Source organism: Zonotrichia albicollis, chromosome 3, assembly GCF_047830755.1.
Source record: "Zonotrichia albicollis isolate bZonAlb1 chromosome 3, bZonAlb1.hap1, whole genome shotgun sequence".
Classification (NCBI taxonomy): domain Eukaryota; kingdom Metazoa; phylum Chordata; class Aves; order Passeriformes; family Passerellidae; genus Zonotrichia; species Zonotrichia albicollis.
In genome coordinates, this window is record NC_133821.1 from 114,785,206 (window position 1) to 114,804,161 (window position 18,956).

At 42.1% G+C, this 18,956-nt stretch overlaps 1 protein-coding gene across 8 annotated transcripts in view; it reads left to right on the forward strand.

Moving 5' to 3' along the window:
- The window catches only part of KLHL32 (kelch like family member 32), a 131,169-nt gene that overhangs the window by 98,691 nt on the left and 13,522 nt on the right, over positions 1 to 18,956 (forward strand). For all 8 annotated transcript variants that reach the window (XM_074538538.1, XM_074538536.1, XM_074538534.1 and 5 more), the window contains 4 exons: positions 3,898 to 4,624; positions 14,057 to 14,115; positions 16,514 to 16,706; positions 18,778 to 18,872. In XM_074538538.1, coding sequence (XP_074394639.1) covers positions 3,898 to 4,624; positions 14,057 to 14,115; positions 16,514 to 16,706; positions 18,778 to 18,872 — 1,074 coding nt within the window. The remainder of the gene's footprint in view (positions 1 to 3,897; positions 4,625 to 14,056; positions 14,116 to 16,513; positions 16,707 to 18,777; positions 18,873 to 18,956) is intronic.

Sequence of the window (18,956 nt, forward strand, 5' to 3'; positions counted from 1 at the left end):
GGCACCAGGGTTTTGGGTCTAGATTAAACAAAACCTGAGTAAAGGTGTTAGAAATTGTGTTGATAGATATACAGATGTGTGCTGGTCCTGTACATGGAAGTTTGTGTCTGCCATACGTTGATGGGAGTTATGTTTGCCTGCTTTGCACTGAAGGAAAGTTAGAACTGTGTTGCAGTCCACCAGTGACTACTTCTGCTACAAGTGAAAGATGTGTTTGGGAATTCAGTTTTCATTCTTTTGAACTTTTTCAGCCCTCCAATACCTGCTAGACTGTTCACTCACACCCAGTTTTCTCCATAGTATGAGACATCATATTCTGCTAGAGAACATGATAACAATGTTCTGCAAAACCAGTGTAGAAGTCTAAGGTTCAGTTGGTGAGTGTTCCTGAAACCAGGCGGCCTGTTCCATAGCCTTGTGTCACAATTTAGGAGTTTGTCCCGTATTCTCTAAATATAGATATAGATACCTACATTTGTAGGTATACTACTTATTTTTAAGTAGTGGCCCATAATGAATTTAAGAACTGTAATTGTCACAAATAGCAAGACAAGGTGATAAAAACAATATAGCTTTTATCTCTTAAGGCCTTTTTGCTGCCTTGGAGTGTCACAGAGTAGGTGTGGGTCACACAGGGCACTGTAGTTAAATTGTGTTCAAACAGTAGCATGAGTTGATTTGGACAGGAGCTTCTAAAGACATTGTGATTCACAGACCTCTGTTGCTTCCCTAAGACTCAGTGAAGCTTCTATGCATTCTGTTAAATGCCTACAGAGCATCCAGGTGGTGTGCAGGGTTTAGCCCTGCTTGCTAAACTCATACAATAAAATGAAGTTCTTCCACAGCAAGCTAACCTCAGACATGGAGTCTGGTAAGAGCCAGAGCATCCTACACAAGAGACAGCCTGGGATTCACATTGCCCTCCCCATTGCTGCTGCAGCTGCTTGTCAGAGGGGAAAGGGGGAAGTAGCCCTTCCAAAGATACCTTGGGGTGCAGCACGTAGAGAATCACAAGCACGCTGCAATAAACCTCATTTGGAAAGGTTCAAAGGTTTTCATAAAAAAAGATGCAGGACAGATGAGTGGGGATAAAATAGTGTGGAATGGATAGAGAAGGTTTAGGTTCAGACTCAGAATAGATTGTGCATCTCATATGAGTGCCAGCAGAATCTTTGTATCGCTTTGCAACCATTGCTGGAGTGGTTTAGGGAAAAGCTAAGCATTTCATTTCAGTGGAACAGTTTTTTACAACTCCAGGGCTTTTCTCAGTAGAGATTTAACATTATGAACCAGGCTGCATATGCCAAACTTCTTACAGCAGAGAAAATGTATTGTAACAGAGATGTCCATGCCTTCTGTGCAGATCATCACACATCCCATATCCAGAAATGAATGCAGGTACCATTTCTTGCAAGTTATGTATATGGTGTTAGTATGTGGTGTTGCTCGTGTGTTTATACAGTATTTATTGGGGGACCAAAGGCAGGACAATAAAACAATAGCAGATGGATGAAGTCCTAAGATATTAATAAGGCGTTAATATTAAACTTCCTCTAAAAGGCTTGTGGTTACCAAGTCCTGGTTTACATTAGTGCCTGTCTTTTACAGAGTCTGTAATGTCTGTCATTGCAGCCCAAGTGTTACCTCTGTGATGCCATTTTAGGTGTGAGCAAAAGCATAAACTTGTAGTTCCAAAAGTAACCAGTCTGTTGGATACAAGGGCTGACAGAGAAGAACTCAGTTTTTGTAAATTCTTCTATCTTAATATGGTAACCCATATATCATTTATATGATGTATGCTGAAGATAGCCTGAATTTCTCCTCAATTTCAAGTGATTGCATGATGAGAGCTAAGTGCTTTTCAGGAATCATTCACATGGCTAAAGACATGGAATAGGAAGTTGCCTGATACAACTCAGTAGGAGACTCCTGACACATGGGTTTGGTGGATTTAGAACACCTGACTGTGAAGCTCAATGATTTCAAGTCCAAAACCATTTTCAAATACATTTAATGATTGTCTTTTTTACTAGCAAATCAAAATACAAATAGCTAATGCATGTATTTGAAACTCAATACAACATTTAACTGACTGAACTGCTGGTGCATTTTTGATGCCCTTCATTGATTCTTTGTTTCACAGGGGTTCACAGTGCGGAACTCTGACAGAATAAAGAAACAGTAAAAAATTTAATGCATCATATATGAAAGCCATGAATAAAAGCAGCCTTTATTTTCAGCTTTTTTATGTGACATTCCCAACAACAGTACAGGGCCATAAGATTTAGCTGAAAATTTTTTTATCACTCAGCTTGTTAGAAACGCCTGCTCCATGAGTTCTGTTAAAGTATCAAGCAGAGTTAGTCCTTATCTAGAACTAGTCAATGTCTTTGAAATAACTTGTATAAAAGAATAATAAGGGGGTTATGTTTCCAGAAAGTCAGAAGGTGAAATGGTTTTCTAGCACTTCTGATAATGCAGTTTGGATTGAGAATGATCTTGACTGGAGCAGTGACCCAAAGTAATAGTAGAGAGTTGGGTAATGGCAGAGAAAGCATGACACTGTGGAATTTCTGCAGAAAAAAAAAAACCCTAAACAAACAAACCAACCACAAAAAAAAAAAAAAAAGTACTCAGTAATAAGCTTAAATATGGATCATCAACATCACAGTGCACTGACAGTCTTATGTGGTGATGTACAGGCAAGAATGGCATAGATTGTTCCATTCAAAGAGATTCTGCCAACCTATTCACTGCTACTACAGCCTTAAGAAGAAGATTATGTCCAGTTTTCAACAGCAAACATTAAAGATTTCAGTAACAGAGAACTGTGAGCCAGGTAGCAGAGATTTAGAAAATGTGACCTAAGATGCACTGAAATACTTTCTTCGTTCATTGAAGAGGAAACTCACACCAATATTAAAATGCATCTGAGGTGGAGAAGAAAAAAAAGATTACAAAATTCTTTTCATCCTGTATGGATCAATAATTTTCAGGGGTTGCTCTGGAATTTAAACCAAAAGGTGGAAAATGGAGTGATGAGTTTAAGGGTTTAAAGCTTCTGCATATGTAGAGGAAAATCTGTCTGGAAGGTTATCGGAGTATGGGAATCGCTTTCCTGAGGAAATTTTGCTATCTTCATTACTGGACATTTTCATAAATAACTTACACAGCAATTTCTGAAATGGTTTAGGCCATTCCTAGCCTCTTTTTAGGACCAGTTCAACTCAATAAGCTTTATGTGATTTGAATGCTATGTTTAATTTTGAATGTTGATACTAACTGCAATTGCTGAATTGTTGCTTTCTGCCTGCCCCAAACTAGTAGGGCCTCTTCTATGGTTCTCTCTTCTCTGACTTAATTTTTTTGTCCCCTTACACCTTTCTCCACTTTATAAATAAAATAAATGAAGAAAGAAAAATATATTGAAGGATTCAGTATGTAATATGTTACATTTCTTCAATATTATGTCATCAATAGGATGAAATAGGGAGGGCAGAAAAGGCTTTTCTTTGTAGTCTTCTGACATTAGTCTTCTTTTTAGTGTCCAGTGATCCCATAGCCCCTGTGTTAATATTATTTTTCCAGCAGCTTGACTCAGGGATAGTTTGGTCTCCAGCAGCACTAACAGATTGCACAATGAGAGTATTGCATAGCAGCTGATAATGCTGTGGAAATTGTTTAGGGGAGCTGGTGCAGTACAGTGCTTTTGGATGTATATCTTTTTATGTCGACTAACAGGCTTTCACAGCTGCTTTTTAGATGCATAGATACCATGACTGAGGCAAGTATATATATCTGCTCTTGGAATGCAAGCAAATTTCAAAAGATCACATTTTGACAGATTTGTGTGCAAATAACGTGTCTTGTTTTTCCCTTCCTTCCCTCCGCTTTTAGCTGGCCGTGAGGTGGTTGGAGCACAACTGCCGCTACCAGTATCTGGATGAGCTTCTCCAGTACGTCCGCTTTGGCCTTATGGATGTGGATACGCTGCACACTGTAGCTCTCACCCATCCTCTCGTGCAAGCCAGTGAAACTGCGACCGCGCTCATTAACGAGGCCCTGGCGTACCACCAGAGCGTCTACGCACAGCCTGTGTGGCAAACTGCAAGGACAAAGCCCCGCTTCCAGTCAGACACTCTTTATATCATTGGCGGGAAAAAACGGGAAGTCTGCAAAGTGAAGGAATTGCGATACTTCAACCCGGTGGACCAGGAGAACGTCCACATCGCGGGCATCGCCAACTGGAGCGAGCTGGCACCCATGCCTGTGGGGAGGAGCCACCACTGCGTGGCCGTCATGGGAGACTTCCTTTTTGTGGCTGGCGGAGAGGTGGAGCACTCCACAGGGCGCACGTGTGCCGTGAGGACTGTCTGTCGCTACGACCCCCGCACCAACTCCTGGGCGGAGATAGCTCCCATGAAGAACTGCCGGGAGCACTTTGTGCTGGGAGCCGTGGACGAGTACCTCTATGCCGTAGGGGGCAGGAACGAACTGCGCCAAGTGCTGCCCACGGTCGAGCGCTACTGCCCCAAGAAGAACAAGTGGACCTTTGTACAGTCCTTTGATCGGTCACTCTCGTGCCACGCGGGATATGTGGTGGATGGTCTCCTTTGGATATCAGGTAGAAAACGTTTCACACAGTTTGAGGTACTAACAAAACACCAAAATACTGTCTTGAATTAAAGTAATAAATCTTTGGTTTATATGTCATGATAACTTTTCTCTGCGGAGAGGACAAAGAGCTGAAGCCTCATTGGAAGTATAGGAGCGTAATGTATCTTATACATTACACTCAGTATTCCAGAGCTGCTGATATCATGTGTGCTATCTCCAGTTGCCATTCATAAATCACAGTGAACTGGAATGATAATGCACTTTTGGACAAATTTCCCATGATAAATTCTGTGTGCTTCTTAAAAACAAACTAAAAAGGACATTGTTTCTGTAATATGATCTGGTACTTTTGACAGTCACAGGACCCGAGGGAATGGCCTGAAGTTGTGTCAGGGGAGGTTTAGGTTGGATATCTGGAAAAGGTTCTTCACCCAGCTTGATTGGGCACTGGGACAGGCTCCCCAGGGAGGTGATCATAACATCACCTTGACAAAGTTCGGGCAGTGTTTGGATAATGCTTTCAGGCATGTAGTGTGATTCCTGAGCGTGTGCAGGGCCTGGAGTTGGACTTTGATGATCCTTGTGGGTCCCTTCCAACCCAGAATATTCTATGATTCACTTATTCCTGATGATGAAATGGAAAATTAAGTGCTTGTTAGCTTGTGTTGTTCCAGGGCTTGAAGGCAAATGTATGATTTGGTCACACTTGCTCTTCAGAATATTGAAACACACTGAGATGACTGTTTTTAGAAATCATCCATGGCTCTGTCCATAGCAAGTGCACAAGGCTGTCTGGATGTAATCATGGCTTTACAGCACAGATAGATGGATGTATAGACCCTGTAATCCTAAAAGAACGTGTCATTTACAACTGAGTCTTTAGTTGTTATGTTCCATTGATGGGGATGGGAGGATTCAGTTGCCTCAGTCCTTGTAGTGGGTATTAGTTATTTTGGAATATGGCTGATGCTGTCTACAGAAGATTTGACAGAAAAATATTCCCCCTTTACTAAGAAGTGTGCCACGGAAGGTTATATAGTTATAATATTTATTAAGGAAGCTAATGAGTAAATGGGGCCAGCCCTTGAGGTAAATGTTCAGTGATTGGCATCTTCACCGTAGATACCCTCTGGGGATTTTAATATGGTCTGGAATGCCTGTGGTGAAAGGATAGAATGTGAATGGAAGATTAAGTTAGCTTCTTAGGCCTGTGCTGTGCTTCTCAAAATGTGTCATTTAGGCTAGTGGATTCACCTTTCTGTCCCTGTGGATTAAGTGCCTCATGGGAAAGGGTTCCCAAGCATTGGCAAGTGAATTAGCAAGTATCTCTTTTAATACATATGCACTAAAGTCATGAATGATGACTTTGGAATTAAAAGCAGGACAGGACACAGCAAACCACCAAGATCACTGGCAGGTACTTTGGGTCATTTTCTTTAGTGACCATCATTTAGGGAGTCTTGTAGAATTTGTGCTGTGTGAATCCTGAGGTGAGACCCAGGCAGAGTACAGGAACAAAATTTCTGCGTTAGGCTCCCAGCTGGGTGTGTTCAGACCATTATTGTGTTTATTCACTGCTTTTCCTATTTCATTAGCAGAGAGGGATGTGTGTCTGCAGTGGGCACTTCAAATACATGGATGTTACTACTGTTGTGTCTTGATTGCTGTTTTTTTTTTCCTGTTTTGTGGTTTACATTTGTCAGTATTTATGAAGAATAGGACCTTTTAAAAAATGATGTTACTCATTCTCACATGAAATCATTGAATGTGTACTGGAAATCCATCAGTGCGGTCTTTCCTCCAGGAAATGAAAAAAGTAATATTTTTTGTCTTAATCTTATGAAAAAAGAACCCAAAACAACAAAATAATCAAAACTCAAGAAAGTATTTGATAACAGTTTTTAAGTCAGACAAGGGGATGGTTGAAGATTAAATTTAATCTTTCCAGATTTGCTAGGAAAGGGGAAATTATCCTGAGGATTAATTCATGTGCTTAGTTATGTAGGTGAAATGCATTCATGCCTGTGTGTTTTAAATTCTGCTTTTGTTTAGAAAATGATGCAATGTGATACTGTGTTCAGGGATATGCCTCTAATAGAGCTGTAGAATCAGTGGAAGAGGTAAGTGGAAGCCTCCTGGATGAATTCTTTAAAACTGGGCAAAACAACAAAATATATTTTATTAGTATGGTTCCAGTTATATTTGAAAATGCTGCCAACAGTGGAATAAGGTAGACATAGCTTTTCATTTTGATAGGTTCTGAGAAAATGCTTAGAAAGTTTTGAGTTGCTCAATTATGACAGGTTATTTATGAAGTATGAGAGCACACTTACTGTGCTACACTTCAGTAGATATTGATCTGAATTTTGTCCTCTCACACTGAAACCTGGTTGTGTATTGAATAGTGTTACTTTAAAAAGAAAAGTGGATGGAGATGTAATAACTATAGCTAGCTTTCTAATATTAATTAATTGCTTAGAACCAGAATGTAGCTTATGGTACATGTACATTCAGGGGCAGGGGAATAGAACAGAGAGATGTTTTATTATATCATAGTCACTGCTGAAAAATCCACTGTTCATCTTTGAATATAAGATGTTAGCATAAAAGTAATTAGTAATGCAGGAGGGAACCTAATTTTGAAGTATGTGGCCTAAAATTAAGTAATTAAAAAATTAGTCTGAGTTAGAAATGTTTCTGAGCTGTATCCCCGCTGCTTTTTCTGGGAAATACAGGTCATCAGCAAAGAGCTCTCAAAGTCACTCTGCTACTACCAGCTGGCAAGGGAACCATGGAAATGTGCCCAGTGAGGGAATAAATTAAATAGTGATAATAAAAGTTTCTGGCCCTTCTATTTGTGGAAAGCATCATCAAAGCTTGATCTGCACACTGACCATTTACTTGCTCAGTGCCACTGCTACAGCCCTGTGCCCACTTAAAGGCTTTGCTGATCAAAAGCTAACTAGACTTAAGGGATTCCTGTTATTATTGGGATTCATTTTCAGCTTTGCTTTCATGCTCCTTTGGGACAAATATGACAAGGATTCAAAATTAATAGATACTAAGATCATGGCAAAGGCAGCAGGAAAGGAAAATGGACAAAACAAGCCACTGTTAGGAGCTTACGCACTGGCAGTAGTGGGTGGGTGGCTCATGTTCAGGTGACAGAGGGACTCCTAAGCTGCCACCAGCCCTTTAGGGTTTTTAGCCTGACAGAAGCAGATTAAAAGAGGGAGCCTTTTGCATACTGGAACTAGTCAGTCCCTCTGCTCAGCACATGTGGGTTCAGCCCTTGAGTTTTTCAAGCTCTATATTTTCATATTCATGTCATTATTTATTGTTTTTCCCCCACAATCCTGATTTTATTTTTTTTTATTTAAAGAAAAAGAAAACATGCGAAGTTATTAAAACCTTATGTGCTGGTTTTGACTGGGATAGAGTTAATGTTCCTCATAGCAGCTAGTCTGGGCAGTGTTTTGGATTTGTGCTGGAAACAGTCCCGGTAACACAGGAATGTTTTTGTTATTGCTGAGCAGTGCTTCTCCAGAGTGAAGGTGTTTTTCACTTGTCACCCCACCCCACCAGTGAAGAGACTGGGATGGACAAGGGTTTGAGAGGGGACCCAGCCAGGACAGCTGATCCCTGCTGACTGAAGGGATATTCCTGATCATGAGGTGTCATGCTCAGCATATAAAGCTGGGGGAAGAAGGAAGAAATGGGGAGCGTTCATAGTGCTGATGTTTGACTTCCCAGGTCACCATTATGCTTGATGGATCCCTGCTCTCCTGGGGATGGCTGAACACCTCTCTGCTTGTAGGAAGCAATGAATTAATTCCATGTTTTGCTTCGCTTGTGTGTGTGGCTTTTGCTTTACCTCTTAAACTCTATCCCAACCCACAAATTTTCTCAGTTTTACTTTTCCAATTGACTCCCCACCCCATTCTGGGGGAGCAAATGACTGACTGTGTGAGGCTGACTTTCTGACTGGGGTTAAACTACAACAAATAATTTGTCTGTACTGACATTGCATTGGACAGATGGTTTGGAAATTTTATAGAAAGGTGATTCTTCCAGGCCCCAGTTAACATCTGGTGCCATGACCAGTTTCACAAACGAATTGCATGCCACAATGCTTGTAAAGTGAAGTATTTCAGTGAAAGAAAAACTAATTACACTAAACACTTCGGAGTTCAACATGACTAACAATGACTATCTATAAAAGCGAGGAGATATTTTCCATAAGAGCCAGGACTTGAACTCTGCCCATTTCCCAGCATCCTCTGTGGAGTGCACATGCAGATCCGGAGACCTCCTTTTCTATCCACATTAACCTTCCTTCACCTGTACAGGTGTAGTGCCCCTGGGGACATTGGGGACAGGGAACCTCTGCCAGGCATTACAGCTCTGGGTCATTCCTGCGCCTGCATCTTGGGATAATGACACTTCCCCTTGCCTTAGGTGCTCCAGAGATTAGCACATGAAAAGTCTTGTTTAAAACCAAGTGTTACACTGGTGTTTTGCAGAGGCCCAAGTTGTCTGACCTTAAGTGTGTCAGCTAAGATGACATCTTGACATGCACATAGAAATTCAGCTTAGGGGAAGGGGGTAAACAAGCCATCCCTCTACAGTTGCTTTGTACTTAATATAGAAGATAATTTTTTTTTCAAAATTCAAGATGCATTCTTTTGGTTTTTAAACCATTGTTTTTTTCCGTAATGGTGAAGATTTTCACCAAGGAAATGGTGGTGATAACATATCTTGAAGAATTATTCTGAGTTTGCAAGTGATTTGGGATGAAAAGTATGACCTTACTATCAATATGCTGTCATGAAGTAAAGAATTTTTTCTCAGGAAAAGTCTATAAAATTATTTTATGAAAAATATATCTGGAATAATAGGAGTTTACAGAATCTATCCAAATCAAGTTTTATAGTGTGGCTGGCACAGGATTTACTGGAAATGGGAGGTTAACAAGTGCCTAAAAATTGCCTTAGTGGCCCAGTCATAGTCTCTATATGTTCCATATATATACAGACTTCATTTTTACTGTGTTTGAATTCATGATCTCACAGCTTTCAGTGATAGGACATTGATGCCATTGATTCTCCTTAGACTGAATGTAAACATCCAGCTTTAATGATTTAAACAAAGCTAGGGCTTGTGCCCCTCTGGTCTGTGGCTCGATTGCATCTGGAGTCAAGGAGCACTAAGCAGAGCTGCTGTTGGCCTCTTCCAGGGGACTCCTTACCTTGGGGGAATGTGCTCCAGCTCACCTGTCCTCACTGCACCGGGGCTGGCTCCTTCAAGAGGCAGCAGGTTTGCTTTGCATGTTGAGGAAGGATCATCGTGTGTTTAACACACAGACACCTGAGAGAGGAGAGATTTCTGGTTTGAATAGCAGAGCACCTTAGGGTGCACGTTGTGGGTTTCTGTATATTCCCTGGATTTGCTGGAAGGAACCCACGTGGGAGCTCTTTGCCAGTGTGTAGTTTGACACATCTCCCAGTGAACTCGGATTCGCGCTTGGGGACTGTGCTTGGGGAGAGTTGTGATATTTCCTGGAGATTTGGGTTGGATCAGGTTTCTCAAGTCCTATGGAGGCCTTGCTAGGCCACGTTATAAATATGGCTTATAAATTGTCATTGAGGAAAATGTGGAATCTACTGCCTCCTACCCTTCTCTTTTTAGAAGTGTATCTTGAAGGTGTTTCTCAATGTGGTTTGTGGAGTGTTTGGGAGGACTGCAATAGTTCAAACTGTTTATCAAGCGTGGGAACGGGATGGACGAAGTGTGTTTTGGAATCCTTGAGCAATTTCCTCATGTAGAGGGTCACTGTTACATGACTTGGGAATTTACAGGTCTTGGAAGGCTTAAAAAGCAACTCTTACAGCCTACAAGGGAGTGAGAGGTAGTTATTGTGGCAGTGTAAAAACATTGTGGGCCCATGGGTTGCATGATGGCCTTTCCATGATGGTGTGCCTCTGTCTGTAAGAGCAAGGAAGTCTTGTCCTGAGGGTGCTCCTTGCCTCCCAGGAAATGGAATCCTCAAAGCAAGCTGCTCATGTAAAGTGGTGTAATCATCACTCTGTTAACAAAAACAGCAAATGCTGACCAAACTGTAAATTTTCTGTCATTTAACCAGACAGAATTTTTTTTTTCTCTTTCTCTAACTGTTGGGTTACTATCACATTAGCTGTTATTGCTTGGCATCAAATTTAATAGCATAGTTTGTATTTTTAACTACTTTCTCTCATTATGATGGCTCTCTATCCTGTCATTTCCTCATAGATAACACAACAGAGAAGTGTAAGAAATTCTCTCAGAACTACCCCATTTCTTTTCTGAGAAAGTATGTATTATTTTTAGTACTGTTTAAACTCGTTTCCCTCTTCTTTTCTTATTTTTAAGAGACATATTGCTGCTCTTTCACCCTTTCCCAGCTGTCTGTAGTATTTAAAAAAAAAAAAGAAGTTCAAGAGGACATTGCAAACTTGTTAAGTCTGAATTTTGGCAGAAAATTTTTAACTTTTGCTATAGCACTTCAAAGTTAGAAGGAACTAGAGTTTGAAAATTGATGCAGATATAAGATGGCATATTTAATGACAGATGTATCTATAGAAACCTGTTAAGATGCAGATTATCCCCCTGGGGAGGGGAGATCAAAACTGCCAATCTATAAAATATACTTGTTAGGGGAAGGCATGGAATCTATCTCTGCGAGCACTTTGATTGCAGGGGACAGTGTAGCAGCATGTGGCATCATAACCTAAGAGCAGACAAATCAGCTTGATGACTTTCAAAGCCAAGAATACTGCTGGAGGCAAGGGTACTCCAGTCTAGAAGAAATTAAAACATATAGAGACTGTTATTAATTCCAGATCTATTTTTGTGTAGTCAAATCTGTATGCAAATCCTTAGCATCTCATTTTGGCAGATTAATCTAAAAGTGAAGAGCGGTATGTGAAGGGAATGTAATGATAAAACACCAGAGATGAGCAATATTGCAGGGAAAAAGATGTAAGCTGTGTACTTGATGTGAGGGGCCCTTTGTGAAGAGAAGGAAATAATTTTGCTTATTTTATTACTTTATGAGTAGACAACACTCTTCTTTCTCTTCTTCCTTCACATCTTTCCCCCCAAATTAAGGTGTCCTTTCAGAATGGAAATGTATGACCCAAAATTGTGTTTCATATGTGTCTCCTGTAGTTTAACATTCTGGAGGTAATAAACCAAATAACTATGGTTTTTATTTTTCAAAGTACTAATCTGATGTCTCATTTTAGGCATTGTGCTGGGAGTGAAAATAACTATATGTAAAAAAAAAATCAAAGTACAAAGCAGATATTAGAAAAGATTGTTTTGTCTGTCTGGCTGATGACCACTAGGAATGTGAAGGCTGCACAACAGTGTAGAGACAAATAACAGATTGTGAGATGAGGCACAGGAGCAGTCTTTGCTTTCCAATGCCTGTTCTTGTGTGTGCATTTCACATGTGCTGTGATGGGCAGGGTGTGGCATAGTGTGATGGAAACAGTTTGGAGAGGCTGCATCTCATCCCAGCTATCTCAGCCTGTGAGCATCTCTGAGCTGGGAGTTTGGGCTGCCGTCCCTCTGGGGGTGCCCAGCACAGGCTGGTGCTTGCAGACATGCACCCAACAACAGCATCATTTCTCCTTGCTGCTGCAGTTGAAGAAAAGACTCTAAAATAGGTGCATCTGTAGTTTCTGCTGTAGATTCTTGCCCCCGCTCAAGTTTTTTTGAGTGGTCAGAGGGTACTTCTATGTCAGCAAGTAGCTCAGCCCAGCAGGAGCAGATCAGCAGGTAAAACCTTGGCACCAAGTTCTCTGTGTTCACTCCATGTACCCTTCACATATTTTGCTTTGGGCTGGGTTTGTTCTGGTCCTCTGGCTCTAATGTTCCCAGTGCTCCAATGCTCCAAAGCCAAAAGCCCAGTTATTATTTCACACCCTTATGCTGCCATTAGGAACTGGAGCACAGCTGGTGCACATCTGGAGCAGAGTTTCTGGTTTAACTTGAATGCACACCAGTCCCAGCCTACAGCCTAAAATGACATGAGGGAGGTGGCAGAGTTGTTTCAGAATCACAGTATGGCTCTGAACCAAAATTCAGTCTGCCCTCAGCCTAGCTGGAGGCTGGCAAAATGAGAATTCCCCAGCACAGAGCTTGGGGATAAAAGGGAAGAAACCAACCCAGCAACCTTAGTGGGGCTGGGCCATTGCTCAGCCAGCAGGAATGTAAGTCACTGTGCTGCTGTCCTGGCTGAAACAGGTATGCCCTGACAAAAAGGGAAACATCAACAAAATGAAATGTAGTAAGATGAAAATCCTTCCTCTCATTGCTGCGGATTTTGTCCACTTTTGGTACAGGCCATTAAAACTGTAATATAAATAGTTTGTCTGTCAGTATGAGTGTCACTGGTGTGTGGCCACTGACATGCCCTAGTTCTGCCAGACCTCGTGGCAGGATGAAGGTGAGGCACAGCTTACCTGTGCCTTATTTCTGATTCCATCTTCCCAAGGGGCCAGCATGGTGACAGAGGGGGACTGGGGACTGCAGTGGCACCATGTCCCCAGGAGGCTTGAGCACATTCAAAAACATGTTTGCACAGGTAACATAACAGGCTGAAGGAGTTGTCCATGTTTAGTTAGTGAAATTTGCCATTTTAAACAAAACAAGAAGATGACTGGGCTTTAAGTGTCTCTTTACTGTGTTGAGGTAAACAGCTGGTTTGCAGCATCTAGTTGGGTCAGAGTCTATTCTGAGCTTTTCTAGGTGCTCAACACCTTGATTTTCTGACCAGTATTGAAAAGTAAGCAGTAGGGCTGTTTCTGGTCACTGTGGAGGGACCTTCCAACCTAAGTTTACAACTAAATGAGATGTTTTCTATAATACAAGCTAAGTACAGAATTTCTTTCAAGTGTATAGGTAAGCACAGTTGCACAGGTTTGAACTATGCTTTTAACTGGCAGTGATATCCCCTGTCATGCAGAGCTTCCTCTGACCTCTTCCTTCTCATTGATGCAAGCTCACCTCTTCCTCTTTCAAATCCTGTCACACACTGGGTGTTCCTTGGAACACGAATGGGTTTTATCTTTGTGTCTTGACGAAGGCTGAATGCACAGTTATGTATAAAGAGATCCATTTTTTACCATTTTTGGCCCATAGAATTAGCTGTACAATGGAAGTGTATGAGGGCTGTTTATTGATGCTGTTCTGTGTTGCTTTATGTTTGATAAATGGGGCTGCTTTTTCCCTTGTAACCAGATTAAAAAGTGCAGTGGAATATAAGCAGAAGTGGTGGTATGTAATGTAATTATTATCTGCAGATGAACTCATGAATTGGTTTTTTTGCTGTACCTGATCTTGGGCCTGGCTTTGCCTATATGAAAAAATGTAACCTGTATAAACTCTTTTATAGGAGGAGTAACAAATACTGCACAATATCAAAATCGACTCATGGTCTATGATCCTAAGCAGGTGAGTATCTGTGTTTTATATGTTTCCTTTTGCTTCAAACAGATCTCTTGGCAAATACAAAGATTTGTGAGGATAAAAATGCTGACCATTTGAATTAGTGGTGTTTTAAATTCACTTTGTACTGATGCACGAGTTTAACACAGTGATGGAAACCCTGACAACTTATTACATTTTTTAGGCCTGTAGGAATTAGAAACATCCTAGGTTAAATACAGAAATGTGCTTTAAATCCCCTTATTTATCAGTATTTATTTTGCTTGTTCTTTTTTATTTTGTAATCCAGCAGCCCTGGGCAATGTATACTCAAAGTCAGTGTTCCAAAACCGCTCCTTGTCATTGGCATTTCTGTTTTGAATTGCATATATGGGCCTTTTTGTTTCCTGAATACTTAGAGAACTGTACTATCTGGCCGTGACTTACTCTGCTGACTGCAAGGGTGCCTATCATTTCATTACCCAAGCACCTAAAATATCTTTTAGGGATTATTTCATACATAATGTATGTGTTTTGATTAGGTTAGCACGGCTCAGTAACCATTTCAGAGGGTTAGGGCATGGCTATGCCCTCTTGCTTGTATTAGGAATTAAAAGTCCTAAGCTTGCAATCAGAGTTGCATAGCCTGATTTACACCCCCGTGGAAGAGTATTGACTTTTCTGATTGTAGGATAGGGGCTTTGATTACTGTATTTGGAACAAAATTGTGCCAGGAGATACTGCTATGTGGTTCCCACTGACTATTTAAAGCATAGCACATGCAAGGCCTGAAGCAGAAAGCAGGAGATGACACACCTGGCTTTTTCTTTTCGAGGCGCAGTTTTGTCATTGACTACAAATGCTGACTGTTCTCAATCCAATCAGCAATTACAGGCAGCAATCCTACTTTGCTTGTGAGGGGGACACGTATTTGTAAACCCTGTCTCTACTGTGTACCTTTCACTTGGGATTCTTCACTTGCTGATGTGAAAGTTGCCCCCCAAATTACCGGTGCTGAGGCTGCCTCAGTGTGCCGTGCTGACGGCAAGGAGCCGGGCCTGGCACATGAAGAGTTACAGAGGAACTGTGCACTTGCATTCTTCAAACGACGTCTGCTTCGTGTTTGTACACACAAGCTCTCTTTAAAAATTCTGCTGGCATATTGTTTACGGTGGGTACTGGAAACCATCACATCTGCTCGCGCCTCGCGCGGAATCTCAATCGCTCCATCACGGAGCCGCAGCGCCCGCTGCCGCGCGCGGCCTTTGTGGCGCGTCGATAATGCCTGCCATCTGCCAGCGAGCACACAGCTACCTGCCAGCCAGCCTCCTGCACTGACCCCTGCCTCCCCAAAGCTCATCAGTATTCACACGCCGCCTTATTAGAAATGACCCTGCCAGGCCCCTCTGCTTCGCTGCCTTTGCAGTGCTTTGAGGCTCACCTGGCAGGCACTGCAGTGGAGGAAGCTAAAGATATAATCAGGGGATGCAGGCAGGCTTTGCAAAGCAGATGGTGTCTATAGTCTGGTGTTAAGAGACTGGACTACTAATGCAAGCATTAATGCCTAATATTCAACTATTACACATTGAAATGTATAGCTATATGTTGTGCAGGTTAAAAGGCAGAAGGCTTAGAGACTCTGGAGTTGCTGCACATGTATCACAAAAAATTTCCTCACGGATTTTTAACTTCCTCCACTTAAATTAATCTTATCCCTTGCCAGGTTGTTTGATTTGGTAGGCATATCAGGACCAATTGTTTTCTCAGGTATAAAATACTCTGCTTTAATCCCTTGTCTTCCATATCTTCCTACCTCTCCCCTAAACAGGTAAAATTCTTGAATATTGTTAATGAGTAAGAAAAATATGCAAAGGGTTGGAACTTTGTAAGTTGCCACAAATAAAGGGTTGACATTATACCAAATGAATCATTTGAGAAGATCCTTTAGGAAATTATTTTTCCTGTTGCTTTATTCCCCAAGGATAAGATCAAATAAGCTTCTGAATAACAAAAGGCAGAAGAATCTCTCTTCTCACATAACAGAACTCATTGGTACAGATAATTTTAGCACCATATACAAAGGAGATGTTTAATAGTCTGGTTTAAGGAGAATTTGCTACTGAGTTATAAAGGGAAAAAAAAGACCTTTGAAACCTGATGAGCTAGAAAAAAAAAAATAGAGCAAGAAATGCCATTAAATTAATGAACTTAAATGTGAGACCTGTAAACCATGTGTTGAAAGTCCACTATCCCTATTCAGTGTTACAGCCAACACACATGACTGGCATATGACCAGAACCAGTATGTGCACTTGTGGTTCCTGACCAAGGGTAAGAGGAAGCCATCACTGTGCTGCTGCTGTTCATTGCACAAGCACTGTAGGTGTGCCTTTGAGCAGTGCTGGACCAGCCCTCTCTCGTTCCAGAACAAGTGGCTGAGCCGCAGCCCGATGCTGCAGAGGAGGGTCTATCACTCCATGGCTGCTGTGCAGAGGAAGCTCTACGTGCTGGGGGGGAACGACCTCGACTACAACAACGATCGCATCCTGGTGCGCCACATCGACTCCTACAGCATCGACTCCGACCAGTGGACCCGCTGCAGCTTCAACATGCTGACAGGTGAGCACTGGTCACAAGGGGAACTGAAACATCTTTTCCCTTTAGATGCCTTCATTCTGTGGAGCTCCATCACTTTGCGACAAGTGCTTCCAATTCAGGGACCACTGTTAGCCCAGAAGACACTTTTCATTACGGTTCTGGCATTCAGGGGTCTGCAAAACATTTTGGTTTTGTACATTGTACGTTAAATTTTGAAGAAGTTGCAGATAAATTTAATTTCATTTAGCAGTCAAAAATAATTTGTCATAATATTACAAAAAAACAGTACTGTTTTTTAATTCTCCAAAAGCTTGCCTGTGGTATTGGTTTAGCTCCCTGTGTGAGTGTACAAGAGACTGTTGTGCCTTTAGCGTGTAGTATCATTTTGTAGTGATTTCTGCTGGCATTAAAAGGCAAAGCTTTCACTGAAATCTGTTAACTCTTGCTTATTTCTAAACAGTATCTTTTTAATAAATTACCCAAAAGGACATGTCCTTGTTAGAGTTACATCCAGTCAGAAATTAATTGAATACTTAGTTAACTTATAGGATCTGTAAAGTTCTTCTTGACTTATTAGGAAGAGCTGTTACAGCTGGAACTTGCAAACACTGCAGCTCACTGACCCTAGTCCACCAAAGTTCACCTCCACCTGATACAATTCCCAGATGTCGTATCTCCTTGAATTTCAGGGAGAAACAGAATCATAGAATGGTTTGAGTTGGAAGGCACCTTGAAGATCATCTGGTTCCCACTCCCTGCCATGGGCAGGGACACCTCCCACTACACCCATGTTGGTCAAAGCCCCATCTAACCTTGAGCACTTCCTGGGATTGGGCATCCACAACTTCTCTGGGCAGCCTCACCACCCTCACAGTAAAGACTTTCTTCCTGTTATCTAGTTTAAACCTGCTCACTTCCAGCTTGAGGCCAATCCCCCTTGTCCGATCACTACATGCCCTGTAAAAAGTCCTTCTGCAGCTTTCTGGTAGGCTCTCTGCTGGTAGTGAAAGGCCACAGTTAGGTCACACTGAAGTGTTCTCTTCTGCAGGCTGAACAGACCCCAGTCCTATCAGCCTTTCATCCTAGGAGAGGTGCTCCATCTCCCTAATTAGCTTGGTGGCCTCCTCTGGACTTGCTCCAGCAGGAGCAATCCTTCCTGTAGTGAGGTCCCCAGGGCTGGACACAGCACTCCAGGTGGGATCTCACCAGAGTGGAGCAGAGGGGCAGAATCACCTCCCTGAACCTGCTGGCCACACTTCCAGGCAGGCAGGTGACACATTCTTAGAGAAGCACCAACAGAAGGGTTGCTTGGTTTCCAAGTCAGGCCATCAGAGTACTTGATGGACACTAGGGAGAGAGACGTAGATTAAAAAGGAATTAGACATAGTCAAACAGAACTAGGTTTTTGCTCACTAGTTAAATATTTGATTATGTGGAGAAACTGACAGCCTTTGAGAAAGATGTCATCTGATTTGCAGCTGCAAAACCCTGGCACTGCAGGCACCCTCTCATTCTGGAGCTGACCCTGTCCCACTGAATGCTGTGAGGCAGCCTCCTCTCTCCACTGCCTCCAGGTTCTTTCCACAACCTGCACCTTAAGAAGCTGCCTAAGCCTTTCTTTCTGTCAGTATAACTGGCAGTAAATACGCCAGGTGAACTGTGTACTGCAGATATTTTAGGCTGTATTTTTCCTCCAAAACTTCCAAACTAGTTGGGAGACTGAAAATCACAGGAGCTGCTGCCCAAGTTCATCCCCATAGCAACAATGTCCTTGTGCCTGGAGGAGCAGGGCTGCACAGGTGTGGGCAGCACAGGGGGGGCACTCGGTGGGGACAGTGTCTGTCACCTGTGGCACACGTGAGGAGGGAGCTGATGGTCCCCTGCACAGCCACATTAGTGCTCATCTGGGCAGGGCTCCTGGGGAGAGCAAGGAGCTGCCCCCACGCCTCGCCTTCGCTCTGACACGATGGGAGTTCTGAAGCAGTCAAACCGCTGCCAGGAGTGTTTGCATGCCATTTCAGAACTCCAGCACTCGGTGTTAAAAGGGTTAATTAAACACTGAAAGTGGTTTCTATTTCCTTCTTTGCTTTAGGTCAAAATGAGTCTGGAGTTGCTGTCCACAATGGTAGAATATATTTAGTTGGTGGCTATTCGATTTGGACAAATGAGCCTTTGGCATGTATCCAGGTGAGCGATTTAGTTTTCTTTTAAAGTCTTTTCCAATAATCTTGCAAGTATAAGTTTTGCGTAGTTGTTATTAAAAAAGGAAAA